Here is a 25,538-nt window from a genome sequence, read left to right as displayed (position 1 = left end):
CGTCGAGCCCTTCCGGCTTTCATCGCAGCGGAAGGAACGGGCTGCGACGTCCAGGTCAGTAGAGAAGGTCAGAAAACCCCTTCCAAGAGTGCAAGCCCCGAAAGACCCTACATAAATAATCACACTCCAGTAGCTCTAACACATCATAATGGGAAGAGAAAACATAGTTCAATGGAACTGCAGAGGCCTTCTGAATAATCTTGACGACGTGCATGAGATTCTGCATGCCAATCAGCCAAGTTTAATGTGTGTCCAGGAAACACATCTTAATTCCAAACACACAAATTTCTTGAATAGTTACCTGGTATACAGGAAAGAAAGGGATGGCTGCACACACTCTTCTGGCGGTGTGGCCATAATTGCCCGCAAATCCTTAGCATGCCACCCTGTCACCTTGAACACTGTCCTTGAGGCTGTAGCAATTCGAACAATAATATTTAATAGGTTGATAACGGTATGCTCCATATACATTCCTCCTGATGTCTCACTCTCGAGCTCTGACTTCGAGGCGCTGGTTGACCAACTGCCCGAACCATACATCCTTACAGGCGACCTTAATGCTCACAACTCTCTTTGGGGCTCTTCCAGAACGGATGCCCGAGGTCGCCTGATAGAGAAATTCCTTACGTCTTCTGGAGCATGCCTTTTCAACAATAAACAGCCTACATACCATAACATAGGACATAACACATACTCATGTCTTGACTTGGCTATTGGTTCTGCAATTCTCTTTCCATGTCTCGAATGGGGCGTGGGCACAGACCCATATGGTAGTGACCATTTCTCCACTTCATTAACGCATATAGGTACAGGCCCGAGCAGTCCATCTTCCCATAAAAGGTTTAATGAAGCAAGAGCTAACTGGAATACATTTACAGAGACATCCAAACTACACCACACATCCATAGGACACCTACACGTCGAAGAAGCTACCCAACTGCTCACGGCGCACATCCTCGACGCCGCCGAAAGGTCCATTCCCCACACCTCTGGTGCCCCGCGCAACCAGCGGAGGCCGTGGTGGAATGAGAACTGTAGGCGGGCACGAGAGGCCCAGAACAAGGCGTGGGGTATCCTTCGTCGGTACCCCACGTCGAGTAACCTCCTCTTGTTCAAACGGGCCAAGGCGTTCGGAAAACGTGTGTGCCGTGAGGCAAAACGCGATAGTTGGCGTACATTCATAACATCAATTAACTCCTACACAGACACACGGAAAGTATGGACACGTATACGCAAGCTTAAAGGACAACAGACACACAGCCTGCCCCTGGTTAGCACAACAGGGGACACTCTGGAAGACCAGGCTGACACACTCGCACAACACTTCCAGCACGTGTCCAGTTCAGCACACTACACGAACACTTTCCTGAAACATAAAGCCTCTTGTGAAAAGAAGTCCCTACACGACAACAACAAATCACAGACTTCTTACAACTCTCTGTTTTCACTACATGAGCTGAGGGCTGCTCTGAGCACGTGTAAACCCTCAGCTCCAGGCCCAGACAACATCACATACACAATGATACAACACCTGCACGCAGACACTCTTCTAACACTCTTACACCTCTATAACAAGATTTGGCTTTCGGGGCACATTCCAAACTCTTGGAAGGAGGCTATAGTTGTAGCTTTCCTGAAGGAGGGAAAGGACCCGTCGTCCCCCTCAAGTTACCGTCCTATTGCCTTGACGAGCTGCCTGTGCAAGCTCTTCGAGAAGATGATAAACCGCAGGCTCGTGTACTTCCTTGAGTACAACGGTCTTCTCGAGAGCTGCCAGGCAGGCTTCAGGGCGGGGCGATCCACGAATGATCAACTCGTAGCTCTTGAATCTTACATTAAGGATGCCTTCGTGCATAAACAGTATGTCGTGACTGTGTTTTTTGACCTCGAGAAGGCCTACGACACCGCTTGGCGCTACGGGATCCTCAGTGACCTGAAGTCTTTCGGTGTTTCGGGCCATATGCTCAACACTCTGGCTAGTTATCTGTCCCACAGAACGTTTCGCGTGAGAGTTGGTAGCGCACTGTCAAGGATTCATGTGCAAGAAAACGGCGTGCCCCAAGGTGGAGTTTTAAGCTGTACTCTTTTTATAATTAAAATGAACTCTCTTGGGAAGGCATTGCCACCTACCATTTCTTACTCTATGTATGTAGACGACGTACAGATATCTTTTAAATCTTGTAATATGTCAATCTGTGAACGTCAGGTCCAGCTTGGTGTTAAAAAACTTGCCAGCTGGGCAGACAAGAATGGTTTTAAAATTAATCCTGGAAAGAGCTCTTGTGTTGTATTCTCCAGGAAGCGTGGGGTCCACCCGGACCCAGACATCACTCTTGCGAATGTGCCTATTCCTGTGAACAAGGAGCACAAGTTTTTAGGCATTTTATTCGATGAAAAACTTACATTCATCCCTCATATCAAACAGCTCAAATGTAAATGCCTAAAATCAATGAACATTCTTAAGGTTCTCTCACATCAATCTTATGGGGCCGACAAACAACTCCTGCTGCGCCTGTACACGGCGTTGGTGGGGTCTCGGCTCGACTACGGCAGCGTCGTGTATGGGTCGGCGACAAAGACCGCACTGAGAATGCTCGACCCAGTTCTGCATCTTGGCCTTCGGCTCTCATGCGGCGCTTTCCGCACTAGCCCTGTCGAAAGCCTTTATGTCGAGTGCGACAAGTGGTGTCTAGGGCATCAACGAGAGTATGTTGATCTGCTATATGCATCTAAGATTGTATCCTTTACCAACCATCCTTTTAATCCTATCATGAACAATACATCAAACTTGCAACTCTTTTTAAACAGGCCATCCATTTCCTTACCTTTCTCTCTCAGAGTTAGGGAGGAGGCTTCTGCACTCACGGTCCCTCTTTCAGACACGCACAAGACACCCATCCATAATTTAATTCCACCATGGCATCTACATCCTATATCATGCGACTTATCATTCACATTAGTAGAAAAAAATAGGGCACCCAGAAGTGCAATTCTGCAGCACTTCCTGTTCCTGCAGGACAAGTACAGGTGCGCAGAATTCTATAGCGACGCGTCGAAAACTGGTTTTACTGTATCTTGTGCAGCGCACGGACCAAATTTTACCGTAACTAAAACAATGAATTTTCATAGCAGTATTTACACGGCAGAAGCCTATGGCATTTTACTCGTTTCAAACCACATCCTCGAACATAAAATTCCAAAGTCCATCATCTACACAGATTCTGTAAGCGTTGTACAGGCACTGTCATCCGGAAAGTCATCTAAAAACTATGTCATAAATGCTCTTTTCAAGGTACTAATGTCTGCATATGCCTCAAATCTTGAAATAACTATATGCTGGGTACCAGGGCGTTGTGGAATCCCTGGCAATGAGGCCGCCGACCAAATGGCTGGTGATGCTGCTCTCATGACTACAGTTGACGTTACAACAGTACCTTACACCGACCTAAAGACACACATCAGACGACAGCTTCGTAACACATGGCAATTACACTGGAGTCAACAAACAGACAACAAACTACACGTAATAAAACCACAACTTGGACGCTACATAACTGACTCACACAACAGATACACTGAAGTCGCCCTGGCTAGGCTGCGGATAGGCCACACACATGTTACGCACTCCCACCTGCTCACTGGAACTTCGGGACCCACGTGTAGCAGGTGTGGAATGGGCCTATCCGTAGTCCACATACTAATCACATGCAAGGCACTTGACACAACACGACACAAACATTTCCCTGAATTATACAGACGACACATTCCTTTGCACCCATCATACTTTTTAGCCGACGAACCAATGTTTTCTAGTCAACGTGTTTTTAAGTTTTTAGCTGAGGTAAACTTTCTGCAGCTCTTGTCATATGTGTAATCACCCTGGCCCTATACACCAGCCATCTCCATTGTCTTTTGTTTTGCATCACCTTTACTTTTAGTCACATGTTTTAGTACTTATGGTCTCATCATAATTCAGTAACTTCTTCTTTGGCGCTCTTTGCCCATAGTCGGCCTTGCGCCAATAAAACCCAACTATCATCATCAGTAGTAGTAGTAGTGGTATTAGTAGCAGTAGTAGTAGTGGTAGTAGTAGCAGCAGTAGTAGTTGTAGTAGCAGTAGTAGTAGTAGTAGTAGCAGTAATCGTCGTAGTAGTAGTAGCAGTAGTACTAGCACTAGTGGGTAGTAGTACTACCCACTAGTAGTAGTGGGTAGCAGTAGTAGTAGTAGTAGTAGTATTAGTAGGGCTTGCGTTCGGGCTAGTAGTAGTAGTAGTAGCAGTAGTAGTGTAGCAGTAGTAGTAGTAGTAGCAGTAGTAGTAGTAGTAGTAGTAGTAGCAGCAGAAGTAGTAGTAGTAGTAGTAGTAGTAGTAGTAGTAGCTGTAGTAGTAGTAGTAGTAGTAGTAGTAGTAGCAGTGGTATTAGTAGTAAGTTGTAGTAGTAGCAGCAGCAGTAGTAGTAGTGGTATTAGTAGTAGTAGTAGTAGTAGTAGTAGTAGTAGTAGTAGCAGTAATCGTCGTAGTAGTAGTAGCAGTAGTACTAGCACTAGTGGGTAGTAGTACTACCCACTAGTAGTAGTGGGTAGCAGTAGTAGTAGTAGTAGTAGTAGCAGCAGCAGCAGTGGTAGCAGTAGCAGTAGTAGGAGCAGTAGTAGTAGTAGTAATAGTAGTAGTAGTAATAGTAGTAGTAGTAGCAGCAGCAGTAGTATAGAGTTGCCAGGCTTCATCGCCTTGGTTCTGCTTCTTTCACGTATACTCGAAAAAAAGCACGCAGGCACGCACACACTCACACACACGTGTACACGCACACGCACTTACAACTTACACCATAAATAAAAATTTCTTTATGTGCGTGCACACACAAACACGCGTAGACGCACACACCATGAAGATTTCTTCGCGCGTACGCTCACACACAGACGTATGAACGCACACGCACACATACATCGAATTGCTTTCTCACAAACAATAAACGAAACTATGTGCCTTCGTGATGAGGCAGAACCCAACAACGACAGCAGCACGCCTGCACCGAAAGGAAAGGTGGACATGCATGTGTACGTCTTGCGCTCAAGGTGATTGTCTCAAAGGCCGCTCACAGCCATCGCACACGCCCGCGGGCGTATAGGGAGGCGCTTTCACGTTTACCTTTGCTTGATTTGGTTATTCAGTTCAGCTTTTCGTGCCTCTAAAGAGCGTGTACTACAGCTGGAGATAAATAGCGCCAGCGGGGGAACACTTCCTCATTGCCCGGTCTGGAAAGCCGAAGAAACACTCGTTCGCTGGTCTTGGCACGCTTCCTTCCGACCGTGCCTGCCGGACTTCGACTGAGGCGAGAGGGAGAAGCATGGCAGGTTTATAAACGAACTGTACGAACAGCGCGTCGTAGTTAGTGTTGTCCCGCGTGGAGGTTCCAGTAAAGCGACGCCATGCAGCATCTCCACTTCGTCGCCGTCTTGAGTTTCTTTTGCCTTGCTCTCGCATTCGCTGATGACGCGGGTGAGTATATTTTTCTGCTCTAACCGAGGAAATCAGTGACTGACTGAAAAAAAAACGGGTATTGGAGCCGAAGAAGAAAGTGCAGAGCATCCACATTCAATGAGATGAAAGCGCGAAATGGATTCTTCTGGCTAGGTTCGTCGAGCAGTCTTCTGATGATGTAGACGATATATGAATAGCGTGCAACCTCTAGAGCAGGTTATTCTTCTATGTCCCGTGCCGCAGCCATGGAGAATTGAGCGCGTTCTGAGTATTTCTTTGTGCTTCATTTTTTTTTTTTTTTGCGATGCACGCTACGGGACGTGTTGCAGGCGATGACAATTGAGGGCGTGCAGAGGGACCACCACTGCGGTGCGCAATCTGTTGACGTCAACGTGGGTGCGCGCTTTCGCCAACCTAGCTCGCGCGTTGACGAGGGAAAAGAAAAGAGAGGTGGGAAGCCTCTTAGTCCAGAAAGCCGCGATTTGGCACCGCTGCTCGGTGATTAGGTGCTACTGTGTTGTAGGCCGCAAGCTGGTCAGTTCGCACTGCCGCTGCTCCGGGGCAAGAGATGGCATCGAGTTGCAGGCGTAGAACAATTATTAAATGAGATGGTTTGATTGATTGATTGATTGATTGACCTACTGACTGATTTATTGATTGATTATGAGATTTAACGCACCTACGCTACACAGGTGGTGAGGCGCGCTGCAGTTGGACTCCCCCGGCTTAATTTTGACCACCTAGGAATGACAAGAGGCCTAGTTGGGGGAAGGGAAGGCTGGGTGGGACTTACCCTGGTATTCTGAGTCCTTCCTTTACCTGACCCTCCAGTGGAGGGGATCCTTGAAATCGATTTGCCCATGCATTAGCATTGCGGAATCCTCTCCTCATCCGAGTGAAGGAAGCAAATGGAGTGGAGGAGGGACTCAGAATACGGCCCTTAGTGTGGCTCACTGCAGAAGCCTCGCGGACGAAAGTCCATAGTGAGCTAAGTGTCTTTTTGGCGCCAGTTCGTGGACGTATGCAGTGTTCATGCGGCACCACCGACACGGGCTGATGCTTGCCGCGAATCGACTTGAAACAGTCCCGCTCCCAAACCACGAGCAGGTATGTAGTACGGGGAGTCCGACAAGGGAAGGCGCTGCGGTCGCCAAGGAGTACGAACGTGCTTACATCGGCTCCGTAATTAATGCCCAATTAAGTATGCCAATACTCTCAACCACGAAACTATTGCTACCAGTTTTTTCGCGAAGTCGAGAGCTATCGACCGACACCGGATTTAAACAAGAAGGTGCGTTTTTCGCAGTTATCGAAAGTGAAATTTTCGACGCCGGCATGGCGAAGCTAAGCCTAACGCACTAGCGCTTCGCTAAGCGTAGCAGTCGGCGGATCATGATGGAGGAAGACATGGCGGTGACGTCATCCGAAGACGGGCCATCGAACCGGATGTGCGTGCAAGTCGAAGGGGAGGATATATCGCCAGAAGACTTCCAGAGCTCGGACGGCTGGCTATACATCGGCGGCCATGACAGGAAGAAGAGACAGCAGCAGGACCCGGAGGAGCAAGATGCCCAAGGTGAGCCGATCGACAACACCGATAAAACCGAGCGTAAAACAAGTCTTCAAGAGGCACGAGTGCAAGAAAGGAGGCCATTCGGGCTGTCCGCATGCCGAATATGCCAGAGGAAGACATTAAGATTATACTTAGCCTCCGCGGCGGGCTAGACATCGCGAGAAGAGCAGCCGCATGCGTCGCGGCAGCCATCATGGCGGCCGCGGGCATAGAGAGGCAGGAGCGAGCCGAAGACATGGCGTACCCCACGTACGTATAAGTAACGCGAGCCATACGAGAGCTGAACAGCAGACCGGCAGCGGGATCTGTAACAAGGCCCTGAGGAATCTCGACGACTCATCGATAGAAGCACTGACGAAATACTACAAGTGCTGGCAGAGCGGCAAACTACCGATGCAGTAGAAAACGGCAAGAACGGTGCTCATCTCGAAACCGGGCAAACCACCGAGCATCGAAAACCTGCGACCCATCTCGCTAACATCGTGCGTTCAGAAAGTCCTCGAGCACGTGCTGGCGAACAGGTGGCAGGAATATCCAGAAGAAGAGGGGCTGTACCCGGACTCGATGATCGGATTTTGAAGAGGCTTAAGCACCCAAAATGCCATGCTGCAGATAAAACAAGAAATCATCGAAAACGAAACCAGAGACAGTAAAGTGATACTGGGACTGGACATACAAAGCGCATTTGACCGAGTAAAACACTCGGCCATGCTGGCGCAAGTTTCGAGACTCAGTATGGGAGAGCGAAGCTACAAGTACATAGAAGACTTCCTGACGGGCCGCAAGATCGAGGTGCGCGCGGGAGAAATTGAAATGCCAGAACAGGACGCGAGCGGCGTGGGAACCCCCCAGGGGTGAGTAATGTCGCCGCTACTTTTCAACATCGTAATGATTCGCGTGGCCAAAGCAGTGGCGGAAGTCAAGGGCGTCCGACACCGTCTATCTATGCAGACGACATTACCCTATGGACGGCCGGTGGTACGGGCGCGGGCATCGAAAGAAAAATTCAGAAGGCGATCACGGCCACCGGGAACAGCCTGGAAGGTATGGGCTTAGAGTGCTCACCGACCAAGTCAGAGCTCTTGACGTATTCCCCTCGCAAGCCGGGAAAACAGCCACCGCCACAGAGAGAATGCGACCGGCTAGAAATAATCACAAAGACGGGCCAATGAATCCCCGAATGCAGGAGATCAGGGGGCTGGGCATGCTCATCAACGGCAAAGGCAACACGGAGAAGCTCATGAGAAAGCTGGCAACCAAGAGGGTGAGCACGATGCGACTGCTACAGCGAGTGTCCACCAAGAAGACGGGCATGCGAGAGGAGGCGTTGTCAAGACTGGTGCAGTCCTTCGCAATCAGCCACGTCGCCTACACGGTCGCGTACCACAAGTGGACACAGACTGAAAAGGCCAAAATCGACATCTTGATACGGAGGATGCACAAACGAGCGCTGGGCTTGAGCGAGTCGACGAGTACAAGAAGACTCCTGCAACTAGGCACCCACAACACGGTAGATGAGCTCATCGAGGCGCAACTGAAGGCGCATCGAGAGAGGCTACCGTCAACCAAGACAGGCAGAACCATTCTCGAGACACTGGGTCAAGGACACCAAACCACAGGAAGACAACTGCAAGAACTCGACGCAGAAACGCGCGCAAACATGCGCGTCAGCCCCATACCAAAGAATGTGCACCCAGAATACAACCGAGAAAGGAGAAGGGCGAGAGCCAAGTACATCGTCGAGCAACACGGCGACGACCCGAGAACGAGATACGTCGACGCGGCTGACTATGGCAAAGGCAGATACGTCGCGCGCGGTGACGATCAACGCAAGAACGGGAGGAATAGCCACGGAAGCGAGCGCAAGATGCGAGAACACCACGGAGGCCGAGGAAATCGCCATAGCCCTGGCAATGACCGAAGCCGACTGCGACACAATATTGAGCGCCTCCCAAGAAGCCGTCCCAAACCTGGTGAACGGACGCGTACGCAGCAAAGCATTCAAGATCATCTAGAAGTTGGGTACCCGAGAAGACCGGAGAGTGGAAGTCAGGTGGATTCCGGCGCACGCGCGTGAATGCTCGTCGCACGCACCGAACCACAACGAGACGGCCCACAGGGAGACGCGCGCACTAACACACCGCGTCCCCACATTGGAAAGCCACCCCGAGTGGGAATGGTGGACATAGACCAAAGATAGGGCCCGGGGTTACGGGGAAGCACTAAAGAACGCGCGACTGTCCAGAAGGGAATACCCCCCGCCCTATCGGGCGCTAAGCCACGAAGAGGCGACGATTCTCAGACAACTACAGACGGCGTCGGTCACGTCACCGGCGGCACTACACCACATGTACCCAGAGGAGTACACAGCAGCCTATGCGAGGTATGCAAAAAGGGGCCGGCCAACCGGTGGCACATCGTGTGAGACTGCGCCACCGACCCAGAAGGCGCCAGCTTCGAAGAGTACCCTGCAAAACTACAGGAAGCCATCGAATTGAGAGACAACACGAAGCAAGAGTGGGCCATCCAGCAGGTCTTCACTGCACCCGCAAAGCGCGGACTCCGTAAAGGGGCCTGTGCCTATTAGGGTAGCGAAGAAGATGCGACGACCGGCCGCGTCGAGACGGGGGTCATAACAAACCCCCGCCCACTGCAGCGTCGACGTAAAATTCTTTCCAGTCCAGTCCAAGAGTCCGACAAGGGGGACAGTTGTAGGTAGGGGTGGGAGAATTGTGGCATAGAATGCGGGTGTCGACGTACTTTCGTGTTGAAACCTGCGCCAAAGGCGGGTGTCGTGGGCGCGTGGTCGTAAATGGAGGCGGATGACTCGGTACAGATAATTTTATTGTATACAATGAATGCAAAATTGGACGAGAGGGAGTGCGGCCGAGTAGTCCACCCTCGACGGTAATGTCTGGAAAAGGATGTCGTGTCGGGAAGGATTGCAAATCGTGTCGGGAAGGATTGGCACACTCGTAGCCATGTCTCTATTTATCCATAATGGCTTTGAAGGACAAGCAGCTATTTTAGTTCGCAAGGACGGCCGTGCCGTTCGACATAGATGGGACCAGGTCAGCAACGCTAACAGGGAGGTTATAATAGTATGCATCGAACCACCTGGTAACCGGCGCCTGCTTCTAGTTTCTGTGTATTATCGCCCGCAGTGCAGCACTGGTTACATAAATACCTACGACTGGATCTCGCACATCACGTCTCTCCGGTTCGAAGGCCCCATTGTGATTAGAGGGGACTTCAATGCACGCAGCACACTTTGGGGTTACTCCCACACGGACATTCGAGGGAAGAACCTTGAGAACGCCCTCGAATTCAGCCACCTCATCCTTCGCAACGAGCCATTTCACCCGACCCGGGTAGGCCTACACCGCAATCAAACTGATACCACGCCAGACCTTACTTTTTCAACCCCAGGATTTATCAAGCGATGGCAACCACTAAACACGATATGGGGAAGTGATCATTACCCCATTTTTCTTCATATCAACATTAAGAAGATGCGCTAACGGACCCCTTAAAACCCTCAATTGGAACACTTTCTGAGATAACTTTCGCGTGGAAGAGGACCCCGCTCTACTCGACTTTGTACACAATGTCACGGATGCGAGGACTGGCTTTTGAAACTGTTACAAGCACAGTCCATGTAGAAGTCCCCGACGCTCACATGACCCGCCTCCTTCGGACAGCCGAGAGCCTTACTGAACGGTACCGCACGGGCGGAAAACGGCACAGGGATCTGATACGTCTGAAGAAACATTATAAAGTAGTTAATGCCTACCAAAGAACGCTTCAAACAGAGAAATGGCACAACCTCTGTCACCGCTTGGGTCAAGAGAAAGAGCTTGCCCATCTGTGGGACCCGCCGCGGTGGCTCAGTGGCTAAGGCGTTGCGCTGCTGAGCACGAGGTCGCGGGTTCGATTCCCGGCCGCGGCGGCCGCTTTTCTGATGGAGGCGAAAAGCAAAAACGCCCGTGTGTACGAGATTTCGGCGCACGTTAAAGATCCCCAGGTGGTCAAAATTAATCCGGAGCCCTCCACTACGGCGCGCCTCATCGCCTGCGTTGCGTCGGCGCGTTAAACCCAACAATCAATCAATCAATTGCCCATCTGTGGAGTGTTTTTCGAAACTTGGCGGGCAAGACAAAATCAAAATTTCCTATTGTTGACGAGTTGATGTTATCGGGAGATCCCTACAATGTCGAGGACAAGATTACCCGCACGTTCTTCCCCCACGCCACGTGCGATAAGGCTCAACTGTCCCGTCTACCCTGCCTCTCAGTCCCCAACCCACAGGAGTCGCTTGACGAACCCTTCATAATGGGCGAGCTCCAGGTGGCTCTGGGACAATGCAAACCTCACTCGGTCCTTGGCCATGACGGGGTTACGTGGCAGGACCTCCGCAATCTTCCTGCTGCGGGGCATGAGGTGCTTCTCAAACTGATAAACTCTTCCTGGGAGCAAGGCCAAGTACGCGATCACCTGAAGCTTACGATCATTCACCCCATCCCCACACCAGGTAAAGACTCCCGCCGACCGGAAAATTTGCGACCGATCGCACTAACACCGACGATATGTAAACTCATAGAGCGCTTAATCAACAACCAAATGCAATATCACCTAGAACAAACAGCGTGGTTTCACCCGGCACAAACTGGTTTCCGGCCCAATCTCGGAACTCAAGACTACCTATAGTTGTTACGAAGAGTTATAAATCGGACCTTACGAAAGCTCACACCAGATTACCTCCTGGCAGTAGACATGCAGAAAGCGTTTGATAACGTTAGCCAAGAAGGCATACTCAAGGAGCTCGCGCTGGCCTTCCCCAGTCAACGAGCGCAAACCTGGATACGCAACTTTCTTGAACACCGCCCCATTCGGCTCTCGAGCAAAGATGATAGATGGACCCCACGCACATTCTTCCTCGACAGAGGGGTGCCGCAGGGTTCCATACTAGGGCCAATCCTTTTCAACCTGGCTATGAACAGAGTGGCCAGATCCCTCGAACAAGACACGTCCGCTCGCTTTGCTATCTATGCCGATGACGTCGTGGTGTGGACGGAAGCAGTGGACTATCCAGACGCTCAGCACATGCAAACAGAACTTCAAGCAGCTGTGTTCTGCCTTGAGAGATCCCTCACAGCCCTGAACTTGTGAACTTGCAATTGTCCCCAACCAAGACAGAATTTCTCAGCGTCGATGGCCGACAGGCCACGAATCCGGTTTACCAGTTAAGATTTTAGATGGGCAACACTACGCTTATGTCCCAGAATGGCGCCATCCGGCTCTTGGGCTTGCAAGTTAGCAGCTGCAACAGCCCCAATGCATGGATTCGTAAACTAAAAATGACCTGGCGGCAAACTTTGCATTTAATTACAAGAATATCCAACAAGTATGGTGGAACCCAACAGGCTCCTGCCTCACCCTGGGTCGAGCCGTTGCAATAGGCCGGATGGCATATGGCTTTTCCACTTACAACCTACTAGATAGACATATGAAAGACCTCGGTGTATTGCATTGTGCCACTATACGTGCCATTACGGGCCTCCCGCGACACACCAGAGTCGACCTCCTTGAGAAGGCTGCACCGCTTCCACCCCTCCCCATCCTCGTGGAAGAGACAAAATTGCATCACCAACAGCGCCTTGACCTTACCCCTCAAGGGAAAGCTCTCCAACAATGGGACCACCAAATCAGCCACATAGATATCTCAAATATGCCGCCTGCTCTTCCGCCATGGGAACGCCCGGCACTCGGCCTACTTCGTCGCCGCCCCATAGAGCGACGTCGAAGAATTGTACGGGAGCAGTACATTGCCTAGTTGGCTCACGACAAAGGCCCCGAGGAGTTAGACATCTTTACAGATGCGGCTATTAGCGGCATGAGCGCAGCAATAGCCTGGACTTGCCCCGAAGAACCAACCCTGAATGGATCTCGGCAGATCAGCAACACGTACGGCCTTACTGACGATGTCGAGCTATTTGCCATTCTTGGAGCACTCCAACAAATTCACACCTCTCAGCAACCCGAATATCACCATTACCGCATCATTACCGATTTCCACGTTGCCCTCCAGGAACTCAGTAAGGCTTATACCCATAATCTCACCGCCAACCACATTATAAGCACAATTCAATCCTTCGGCGGAGAAGGCATAAATATTCGTCTGGCTTGGACACCTGGTCACACAGCTGGAGCGATTGGAAACCAGCAAGCACACAACGCTGCTAGGGATTGCCTTCTTTCGACTCCACCCCTGGCTACCACGCCCGCTGACGAAACTTCACCTACATCTTTAGCCTGGTATCAAAAAAGACGACAACTGCGGCAACAAAGTCAACGGCGGCTCCAAGAAGCTACCCCCCCAGGCTTTCTCCCTGCGTCGATATCCCTCTCTCGGCAGGGAGAAATCTTTGCATGCGCGGACGCCGCCTACACTCCGGACATTGTTCGCAAATGGTACCACGGCAGCACATCCCTTTCGTCCGCACCTACGTGCAATTTCTGCGGTGCCGCTAATATCATCCCGAACTTGTTTCACCTAATATGGTCTTGTCCGACATTCGAAAGCGTCCGAGAACAGCTGGTAGCCAATTGCCCACCACCACGTACGAATGCGGAGCACCTGGAGCGCCTGCGTTCCGATGATAGTCTTCTCGAACGCGTAGAAATTTATTCACTTGCCAGTGGTCTTTACAAAGCAGTGTAGAGCGGTCTGACAGCCCTAGTAGGGCCTGCAAACGGACAATTTGTGTTTAAACATAAGATTGTCATTGAGGCTTTCGACTCCCCTTCCCTTATCTTCCAACAACCCCCCAGGGCCTCAGGCCTATTTCTAAATAAAGTCGTTCCTTCATTCCTAAAGCCACTGCGCGAGCCGGGAATCGGCACTCACCGCGAGGCACGCGCTTACGAGAGCTCAGAATGTTCTCTCTCAACGACAAACTTACGGCCAGCATAACGACAGCTCCGCTGTTAAAGGAGTACTGACGCGAAATTTTTGTGCTACGTTCTTTTCGCGGCTGTAGGTGCGTACGAGCCCACTAATCATAGAATGGCACGTTGGACTGTCGAACGCAGCTTAAATAATTCATTACAGCTCCGTTTATTCGTGTCAGTTTCCGTTTCGGGGAAGCGAACATCGAGGCAGCCGCCATGACGGGAAGGCGCATTTTAGGTCACTGTTCTCGTCTGACCCCAGCCGATTCCTGCATAGAGTTTCCCAATATCGTGAGAAACTATGGATTCCGGTATGGACGCGCTCGCGCGCGTCAGACCGGCCGTATTCGCACGTGACGTCACTCGCAAAAACTGTGGCGTAAGCACAAGGCGGGAAATTCCGATGGGAGTTCCGGTCCGAACGCAGTCCTCGGATTCCCGCGGACCGTCCAGGACTGGTAAATCGAGGATGCCCAATACCGCGGCCGCCTCGATACGTCACGGGATCCCTGACGTCAGCCATTTGGGTCGAAACTCAGGTGACGTCATGAGCTCGCTCGATGGCCGGGTAAGCTTTCTCAGGCGCACAAGAGTTAAAATTGACTTAAAATATGTTCTACTGATCAGTTACGGTTTAAACTTCGGAGGGGGTATCCTTATATACAAACGAGGCTTTTTACACAGTTATCTGAGCTTTACATAGTTATCTGACTACTCCTTTAAAAAATCTTTGTGCAGACGGCAATTACGAGTCCGGCCACCAGGCAGACGAGCACCCTTGCGGGCCCAATGAGAAGTACAAAGAGTGCCAGAGTAGCACCTGCGCGGAGCTGCGGTGCGGCGAAAGGGTCGACGCGGTGAGGCCCTGCACGGCCGACTGCCGGAACGACTGCTTCTGCGACCGGGGCTTCTTCCGGGACCCGCATGGGGCCTGCGTCACCGAGGACAAGTGCCCGCCGCTCGCCTCGGGGGACCGACGTGCGGGTACGTGAACACCCAGGCTCCTGCCTGCGAAACGTCAGAGAGATGCGGTTCCAAGGAGTGCCTCAGCCTTATGTGGAATTCCAATTGCAGATCCGGAGCACTTTCAGAGTAACGTTTTTGCTCCGTTTGGGGCAAACATGTTCCTGGGGCAGATCGGGAGTAGTCAAATCATTTTCCGATGGCAGATCGAGAGCGCCGTCGCAGCCCAGATCGCTTCCTGGAGCAAGAAAAGTTGATCCCCCGAAATCGGTGGAGTCGGCCTGAACTCACGGGGGGCCTTGTCTACTCTCGTGACGTCATCACCGTCTGCCTCCGCTGTACTCCCCTTTTCGAATCGCCATGGCGCCCGCTCCGGCAAATACACGCAACGGCTACTGTCACAACGCGGCACGGCTACTGTCCAGCTTGCTACTTAAAGAAACGAATGCGACATCTGAAACTTGGAATCAAGTGGCGAGGAGCCCAACTCGAACGACGACTGGGTGGGCATGGCGTATAAACGCGGTTTCGGCCTTTTCTTTTTTTTTTTTTTTTTGCCTGCCTGCGAAAAGGCCGACGAAACTTTCGTCACGGGCGCCGTTGGACGCCGTTGAGGCTAGTCCCTTCATCGGCAAAAAACCCAATGAAGGGACCTTAGTTAAAACCCGACAAGAAGAAAACGCTCGCATGAAACGAAGCAGACGTTTTTGGAAGGGCCTGACGTAAAGGCTGCCAGGGAATTCATGCTTTGGCATTTGCTCCCGGGGGAGCGCGTGCGTTCCTAAGGCAGACTCGGAGCACCTGCTCTTCGAGGGAGCAGCATACTCCGTGGCGGAGCTAGCGGAGCTCACCGAGCGGAGCTCAACGACCGCTCCCGATGTGCCATTGGCATTCAACATTATTGAAAAAGAAGCGTGAAAGTACGCAGGACAGCGGGAAGAAGTATTCAGGGCGAGCGTTCACTTGCTCTCTTGGTCTCGTGTACTTCCGCGCTTCCGTTTCAATATGTCACCATACCCACTTGCCCCTCTGCGGCTGCTTCTGGAGTTCCTCACACCTAGTGCACAGGAAAATCTGTGGCCTGCACGAGCTGCGAAAGGGCCCCGGGACACCTTGGGAATAATGGGTATAGTTTAGCATTGGCGTGGCCGGCAGTGGCATTAAGGCTACAACAGTTGAGTTCTTTTAACAGTAGAGCTGTGTAAGCCGAGCGTTATCCGTCCGTCGCATGAAAAAACCTCGCTGAGCGATGACGTCACCTCGCGTTGCCTAGCAACTTCTGGCGCAGCTGTGCATAGCTTCGCGCTCGCTTCGCTAGCCTAGGCACGGCTCCGCCGATCCTCACTGGCGCCCGCCAAGCCGTGACGTCACTACACAACACATTGTGTAAAGGCTCGTGTGCAGCGTCGTCGTCCAGAGATCGAGGAGCCGCCAGCTCTCGTGTTTTTCCAGCCTTGCACTACTAGTGCAAGCTGCGCCATTTTTTTCTCTAAGAACTGCTATAAAATGGGGCCTCGCTGATACTTGCTGATACTTGAGACTTTGCACGAAGAAATGCTCCTATAAGCCGCTTCATGTTCAGAAGAAATAACGCATTTGAAAAAAAAAATCATTAGAATTACTTTGAAATACTACAAGTTACTTGGAATCACTTGAAATTAGAAATATTTGCCATCACCTGGGATAATTGTCTTGTAAAATTACTTACACTGTTTTGGCGTATTCGAGTGTGCTTGTGATAGGAGGCCACAAGCCAGCCAGGGGCGACAAAATGCTTCGCCGCTCCCTTCACCAGGCATTACACCTCTCGCTATTATTTGCACTCCCGGGCCCCTTCCCACACCACATTTTCAAAGCCGCACATTACTGGGAGTGACCTCTGACAAGAACATCACACCTCCCACGACTGAGAAGACGCCGTCATTTTATTTGAGCTCAATAAATGTTTTATACTGCTACTACTACTACTACTACTACTACTACTACTACTACTACTACTACTACTACTACTACAAAAACTGATGCACGGCTTCCAAAGGCTTAAAACCTGAGTGCTTCGCGAATGCCTCGGGGTACTTAAAAATCTATCAATCCCCGTGACCCTGCAGCTGCCTCCTTCCGACTGCCATCTGTAAGCAAAAACTTCCTCGGGCGTGCTTGCGATTGTAACCGAAATTTGAACACCCGCTAGCTTTTGCACCGGTCGCCGAGATACGAGCTGTTATGCCACCTGCGTACCACAGGCCACAGAGGTTCTCAAAGCCACGATGGGCATTTTCCCCTCGGACAGTTTCCCCTCGGACAGTTTCCCCTCGGACATTCTTTCTAATTTCTGTCCAAGCTCAGTAGAAGCGGGCATCATTGCTGAAAATGTCGCTGACCACTATCCTACCTACATTATTGCTCCGAATACTCACCTTTCGAGCATTAAACATACTCCATATCAAGCACAACGATGGCACTATGAAAGAACAAGAACAGTAATACAAGAAACAAACTTTAACGAAGATCTTGGTAACGAGGATCTCGATAACGATGTTAACCTAACGTACGAACGTTTTTATGTAAACTTACGAGCAAGCTGCATTAAGTCAAACTGCAACTCTCGCAGATCATTGTACCTCTCAACGCCCATCTGTCCCTGGATGACAAATAACATACCGTAATTACCCGATTCTAACGCGCCCCCGATTCTAACGCGCACCCGATTTTCCTGGCAAAAAAAAACCGAAAAAATTTGCACCTCCGATTGTAACGCGCACGGAACTTTGTGAGCAAGAAAAACGAATGCGAGAGAAATGGGCGATTTATTTCTCGAAATAATCTCGCTCATCTCACTCCTCGTCGCTCTCCGCTGACCACAACATCTCGTCCTCGGTGCCGTCAAGCGCGTTCGCGACGCCACACTTCATAACGAACGTTCAACCATGATCGATGGGATCGTGGCCCATGCCTCGCACGCCCATCCTGCGAGCTTCTCCAGAGGCGCACGCTTCAGCCGACCGCTCGTTTTGAACGCGTGAGAGCCGCTGCCGCCATTGCTGTTATCAAGCGCGCAAGTGGAACGATTTGACGATTTGTGTGAACGCCGATAGAAAAGCCTAGGCGCCTATGCTATAGTGCCTAGAATATTTTAGGCACTATACCTATGCTTCCTGCGTCTGAAAAATCGTTGCTAAAAGCTTTGGCGCCTGCTTGAGATGGCGATGGTGATGGGCTGGACGAAATTCCCGTTGTTTCGGCAGTTTCGGTTTCGTATCCGATTCTAACGCGCATGCGATTTGTCGACCTATTTTTCCGGAAAACAATTGCGCGTTAGAATCGGGTAATTACGGTACTTCAAGTGATTAAAAAAAGAGATTACTGGCTAAATAAAATGAAGCAACACAAAGGCAATGATTATTATAAAGAACAATACAAAACTATGCGTAACTTTTCGCTGTCTCTAATACGAAAACAGAAAAAAGGTTACTACAGTAAACTTATACTCAAAAACAATGGCAACTCAAAAGAAATATGGCGTATAATAAACTCAGTTATAAAGCCTACACAAAAGCTCAACATACTCCCTGATTTGAGTATCCTGAATTGTGACCAAGCTACACTTGCTGCGAAATTCAATGACTTCTTTATAAACATAAGTAGGACCCTAAAAAATATACACAGTAATGAACCGGCCCCCCTACTACCCCCACCGATTATTAATAGCTTCGCATTCAGAGAGATAACCACCGCAGAAATAATCGCTATGACCAGACAGATGCAGTCAAATAAAGCAATGGGTCATGATGAAATATCAATTAACATATTAAAAGCTAACATCGACATTTTGTGTCACCCACTAGAAAAAATATTTAATAAATCTTTTTACTCTGGAAGTTACCCCGAACAGCTAAAAATTGGTAGAGTTGTGCCTATATTCAAAGGAGAGGACCCCAACTGTGTAGAAAACTACCGTCCTATAACAATCTTATTGTGCATTATTATCTTGTTTGAAAAGCTAATAGCGAAGAGGGTAATGGAATTCGTTGAAAAATATGAAATCTTAACAACAAATCAACATGGTTTCCGCAAAAATTACTCATCCACAACGGCAGTTAATGCAGTAACAGATGTAATTAACCAAGCCCTAAATAACAACCAAATTACATTAGGCATATTTCTTGATATACAAAAGGCTTTTGATTGTGTGGATCACGGCATTTTGTTGCAAAATAGAACGCTATGGATTTCGAGGGCCAACCTTAAACTTTTTTCGCAGTTATTTAAGTAACCGTAAACAGTTTGTACATATAGCAGACAGCAAATCTGGGTTAAAAACTGTCCTAGCAGGGGTACCCCAGGGGTCGGTTCTTGGTCCCATTTTATTTTCCCTATTTATCAACGACTACCCCACTTCCCTAAATCACGCCGACGCAGTTATCTATGCCGATGATACTGCTTTACTCGTCTCTCATCACAGTCTAAAAGAACCCCGCACGGGGCACCTTGAGCAATCTTGGTGACGGTACTGGCGATACCGCCGACCCCGAGCCCCCAAACATAAGCTGGATCCAACCGTGGCGATGTGTTTATAGGTGGAGGGTTAGAAACCACGAACGGTGGCCGTCGGAGCCCAGGTCAAGCTCCGGCGGATGGGCTCCCTGTCTGTTTACCAGGCAGGGAGCTCCGGGACCTCTCAGGCTATCAGGGTAAGGTTTGAGAAGAAAGAACCCCCGTCCCCTGCTTCTATACTATGATGTATGGCATTCTCTAAACCCCCCCCCCCCCAAACGTGATCGGTCCCTGAAAAGGGGCCGCACCGAAGTATCTTTTCCTTTATTGCCATCTTTGACATTTCCTGAACCACCCCGCACGGGGCACCTTGAGCAATCTTGGTGACGGTACTGGCGATACCGCGGACCCCGAGCCCCCAAACATAAGCTGGATCCAACCGTGGCGATGTGTTTATAGGTGGAGGGTTAGAAACCACAAACGGTGGCCGTCGGAGCCCAGGTCAAGCTCCGGCGGATGGGCTCCCTGTCTGTCTACCAGGCAGGGAGCTCTGGGACCTCTTTGGCTACCAGGGTAAGGTCAAAGAAGAAAGAACCCCCGTCTCCCTGCTTTTTCCTATGCCATATGGATAAATCAAACCCCCCCCCCCCCCCCCCCCCAGACGTGATCGGCCCCCGAAAAGGGGCCGCACCGAAGTTTCTTTTCCACCACTTGCTAACTTGAGTCCTCCGAAACCAAACAACTATCCTCGCTTCATCGTGATGGAATCTGTAGACCACTCAAAACCTCTTGCTTCACAGTCTGTATTTCTCGTTTCAAAGTTTCTTGACGGTATTGTTGGAGGGTCGTATAAGGCCAAAAAACATCGAACCGGTGAAATTCTTGTCGAGGTCAGTAGCCAGGATCAGGCCAATAAACTTCTTGCTCAAACCAGCATCGCCGATCTGCCAATCCGAGTCACGCCCCACCGCAGTCTAAACAGCTCCCAGGGCGTGATTTCCGAGTATGACCTACTAAATGAATCTGAAGCTGACCTGCTGGAGGGCCTTCGTAGTCAGGGCGTAACAGCCGTCAGGCGCATAACCATCCGCAGAGATGATAAACAAATACCGACAAAGCACCTCATCCTAACCTTTGACAAGTCCATCCTTCCAGAATTCATCAACGCAGGTTACATCCGATGTTCAGTCCGGCCGTACATCCCGAACCCGCGGCGCTGTTTCAAGTGCCAACGGTTCGGGCACGGCACAAACTCCTGTCGCGGCCGACTGACCTGCGCAAAATGCGCCCAGCACGACCACCCGTCCGACAACTGTAACGTTCAACAACTTCTTTGCGTAAACTGCCAGGGCCCACATGCGGCCTACTCCAGAAAATGTGAAAAGTTCCAATTAGAAAAGAAAATCATTAACATCAAGGTCACTGAAAACATCACCTTCCCAGAGGCGCGAAAGAGGTTCGCCTCTTTCCCCCTGGGGAGGTACGCCGACGCGGCTCGCCGGGGGGCGGAGCGGCGTCTGGTGTCCACAGGGACCCAGTTCAGCGAGTCTGACCTGGTCCCTCCTCCGCCCCCCCCCTGGGGTGCCTCAGGCAGCCCAATCCGTTGCCACGCCGCTTGCTGAGGCAGCAGCGGTTGTGGTGACAACCTCTTCTGTGGGGACCGGTGCCGCTCCCGCCTCTGCCTCCCCGTCCTCCAGTGCGTTGGAGGTTGCTCACCGGATGGACACCGGGGGCCCCGCATCGGCTCCCGCCGCCACCGCCCCTCCCGTGCCACCTCTGGTGCCCCGGACGCCCTCGGCGGTGGCGGCTCAAACGAAGGGCTCCCGAGGGGGGGGCCAAGTCCGGGGGGCCCGGTCCGTCGGGCACCCCTCGGACATTCGACGACGAGATGGATGTCACGCCGTTCCTGCCTGCTACGCAGCGCCAGGAGCGGCCTCCGATGTCCAAGCCGACAGAAAAGCCTAAAAATCCTAGAATAACAGCCCCGAAAGACGACACATGAACAAACACACACACACGCACTCCAGTTATTCTTAAACTTAAATAATGGGAACAGAAAACATCATCCAATGGAACTGCAGAGGCCTCCTTAAAAATCTTGACGATGTGTATGAGATTCTGCATGCCAGTCAGCCAAGTATCATGTGTCTCCAGGAAACCCACCTCAATTCTAAACAAACAAATTTCTTAAATAGGTACATGGTATTCAGAAAGGACAGGGTTGGCTGCACACACTCTTCAGGAGGAGTGGCAATTGTCGCCCGGAAATCCTTAGCCTGCCACCCTGTCACTCTAAACACTGTCCTTGAGGCTGTAGCAATCCGTACGATAATATTTAATAGGTTAATAACGGTATGCTCCATTTACATCTCTGCTGATTTTGCACTTCTGAGCTCTGACTTCGAGGCGCTGGTCGACCAGCTGCCCGAACCATACATCATAACAGGCGACCTTAATGCGCACAACTCTCTTTGGGGCTCCTCTAGAACGGATGCCCGAGGTCGCCTGATAGAGAAGTTTCTTACATCCTCCGGAGCATGCCTTTTCAACAAAAAACAGCCTACATACCATAACTTAGGACACAATACATACTAGCATCTTGACTTGGCTATTGGTTCCGCAGTTCTCTTTCCATGCCTTGAGTGGGGTGTGGGCACGGACCCATATGGTAGTGACCATTTCCCCACTTCATTAACGTATATAGGTATAGGCCCGAGCAGTCCATCTTCCCATAAAAGGTTTAATGAATCAAAAGCAAACTGGAGCACATTCACACAAACATCTCAACTACACCAGACATCCATAAAACACCTACACGTGGAGGAAGCCGCCCAAATCGTCACGGCGCACATCCTCGACGCTGCCGAAAAGTCCATTCCCCAGGCCTCCAGTGGGTCCCGCACCCCAAGGAGGCCCTGGTGGAACGAGGACTGCAGGCGGGCGCGAGAGGCCCAGAACAAGGCGTGGGGTGTCCTTCGCCGGTACCCCACGTCACATAACCTCATTTCTTTTAAACGGGCAAAGGCTTTTGGGAAGCGAGTGCGTCGTGAGGCGAAAAGGGAGAGTTGGCGCACCTTCCTCACTTCCATCAACTCATACACTGACACACACAAAGTCTGGACACGAATACGAAATCTAAAAGGACAACAGACACACAGCCTGCCCCTGGTTAGTACAACAGGGGACACACTGGAAGACCAGGCTAACACACTTGCACAACACTTCGAACATGTGTCCAGTTCAGCACACTACACCAACACTTTCATTAAACACAAAGCATCATGTGAGAAGAAGTCCTTGCGAGACACTAATAAGTCGAACTCATCCTATAACACCCCCTTTTCACTTCATGAGCTGAAGGTCGCACTCGGTACTTGTAAACCTTCAGCTCCAGGTGCAGACAGGATTTCATACACAATGATACAACACTTACATGCAGACACACTTGAAACACTTCTTCACCTCTACAATAAAACATTTCTTTCGGGGCACTTCCCACGCTCTTGGAGGGAGGCCATAGTAGTGGCTTTCCTAAAGGAAGGGCAGGACCCTTCCTCTCCCGCCAGTTATCGCCCCATTGCCCTGACAAGCTGCCTGTGTAAGCTCTTCGAGAAGATGATAAACAGGAGACTCGTGTACTTCTTAGAGTACAACGGTCTTCTCGAGAGCTGTCAGGCAGGCTTTAGGGCGGGGCGATCTACGAACGATCAACTCGTTGCGTTAGAGTCATATATTAAAGATGCTTACCTCCATAAGCAGTACTGTATGACAGTATTCTTTGATCTTGAAAAAGCGTACGACACTGCTTGGCGGTACGGCATCCTCAGCGATTTGAAGTCCTTTGGTATGTCGGGTAACATGTGGAACACGCTTGCCAGTTACCTCTCTGAAAGAACGTTTCGCGTGCGAGTTGGAACTGCACTCTCTAGAGTTCATGTGCAGGAAAACGGTGTTCCGCAAGGTGGAGTTTTGAGTTGCACGTTGTTTATTGTAAAAATAAACTCTCTTCGGAAGGCTCTGCCACCAACCATTTCCTGCTCAATCTATGTAGACGACGTGCAATTATCCTTTAAGTCTTGTAACCTGTCTATCTGCGAGCGCCAAGTCCAGCTTGGTGTTAACAAGCTAGCTGGCTGGGCAGATAGCAACGGTTTTAAATTTAATCCAGTGAAGTGTACTTGTGTTTTGTTTTCAAAAAGCCGCGGCATTCGGCCGGATCCAGACATCAAACTCAATGGTGTCTCAATTCCAGTCAGAAATGAATACAAGTTTTTAGGTGTAGTCCTTGACGAAAAGCTCTCGTTCATTCCACACATAAAACAACTTAAACATAAATGCTTAAAGGCCATGAATATACTCAAGGTTCTCTCCCACTCTTCATATGGGGCTGACAAACAACTTCTTTTACGTGTTTTTACCAGCCTGATAGGTTCACGATTAGACTATGGAAGCGTTGTTTATGGGTCAGCAAGTAAGACATCCCTCAAAATGATGGACCCAGTGCTTCATCTGGGGCTCCGGTTGGCATGTGGCGCCTTCCGGACTAGCCCGGTCGAAAGCCTCTATGTGGAGTGTAATAAGTGGAACCTACAACGTCAGCGAGCATACACAGATCTTCTTTTTGCTTTTAAAATTTCATCTATGCCACACCATCCTTTTAAATCGGCTTTTTATGATACGTCTCACACTGCACTACTCCTAAACCGACCATCGTTCTCTGCGCCCTTCTCTTACAGAGTTAGAGAGGAAGCGTCAGAGCTTTCTGTCTCCTTTTTAGACACCATGCAAAGTTCTCAAACAGATTTTATAGCACCATGGCATCTCCGCCCTGTATCATGTGACACATCCTTCACACATGTAGATAAAAACCGAGCTCCCACATGTGCAATTCTGCAGCACTTCTTGTATTTGCAGCAGAAGTATCAATTTTCTGAATTTTATACGGACGCCTCTAAAACTGCCACCTCTGTGTCCTGCGCGGCGCATGGGCCCGGCCTTAATGTCACTAGAACTCTTAACAGTAATACCAGTATCTTTACGGCAGAGGCTTATGGTGTACTTCTTGTTGTTAATCATATCCTTCAAAGTCATATCCCACAATCCATTATATATACAGACTCCCTCAGTGTCGTGCGGGCGTTGTCGTCAACAAAGTCTTCAAAAAATCACGTTGTAAATCTAATAGTCAAGGGTATTATGTCGGTGTATGTACGCAAATTTGAACTGGTTCTTTGCTGGGTCCCTGGCCACTGTGGTATAGCCGGGAATGAAGCAGCGGACCGAATGGCTGCTGCTGCTACACTCACGAATACAGTAGACATAACCACATTACCCTACACCGACGTGAAACCACACATCAGACAACAACTTCGCAGAACATGGCAAACACACTGGAGTGAACAAACAGACAACAAGTTACACGTAATAAAACCACACTTGGGACCATACACCACCGACACACGTAATAGATACACTGAAGTCGCCTTGGCTAGATTACGGATAGGGCACACTCATGCAACGCACTCGCACCTTCTCACGGGGTCTCCAAGACCTCTGTGCAGCAGGTGCGGAGAGGCCCTATCGGTGATCCACATCCTCATACAATGTAAGGCACTCGACATTACACGACGAAAACACTTCCCACAACTACACACACGACATGTTCCACCACACCCGTCATACTTCTTAGGAGATGATGCCATGTTCTCTGTTCAGCGAACCTTAAGGTTCCTATCTGAAGTTCATTTCTTACAACTCATCTCTTATCACCCATAGTTTTACCCCTGGTCCTATACACCAGCCACCGTATTTATCTTTTAACCACTCGCGTTCTTCACCCTGGCCCTTTACACCAGACGTGGTAATAGTATTTAACTGACTTTATCCGATTTCCCTCCTTATCAAATAACTTTGTATTTGGCGCTCTTTGCCCATGTCGGCCTTGCGCCATTAAACTTAAACCATCATCATCATCATTTCCTGAACCAGATAATTTTTCTCGATTTCTTGTCATGGAATCCATCAATCCAACCCACCCTCTTGCATCTCAGTCAGTCTTCTTGATTGCCAAGTATCTTGAA

At 50.1% G+C, this 25,538-nt stretch overlaps 1 protein-coding gene across 2 annotated transcripts in view; it reads left to right on the top strand.

Annotated features, from left to right (window-relative positions):
- Positions 1-5,231: 5,231 nt before the first annotated feature.
- The window catches only part of LOC144137805 (mucin-6-like), a 35,526-nt gene continuing 15,219 nt past the window's right edge, over positions 5,232-25,538 (top strand). The window contains exons 1-2 of one of the 2 annotated variants that reach the window (XM_077669796.1): positions 5,232-5,495; positions 14,740-14,985. In XM_077669796.1, coding sequence (XP_077525922.1) covers positions 5,426-5,495; positions 14,740-14,985 — 316 coding nt within the window. In that variant the 5' untranslated portion in view covers positions 5,232-5,425. The remainder of the gene's footprint in view (positions 5,496-14,739; positions 14,986-25,538) is intronic. The other variant, XM_077669795.1, reaches the window with a different exon arrangement.

The sequence above is a fragment of the Haemaphysalis longicornis genome, unplaced genomic scaffold (genome assembly GCF_048455015.1).
Source record: "Haemaphysalis longicornis isolate Haplotype H1 unplaced genomic scaffold, Haemaphysalis longicornis Haplotype H1 scaffold_5, whole genome shotgun sequence".
NCBI classification, from domain to species: Eukaryota; Metazoa; Arthropoda; class Arachnida; order Ixodida; family Ixodidae; genus Haemaphysalis; species Haemaphysalis longicornis.
This window is presented reverse-complemented; position numbering and strand designations above follow the sequence as displayed.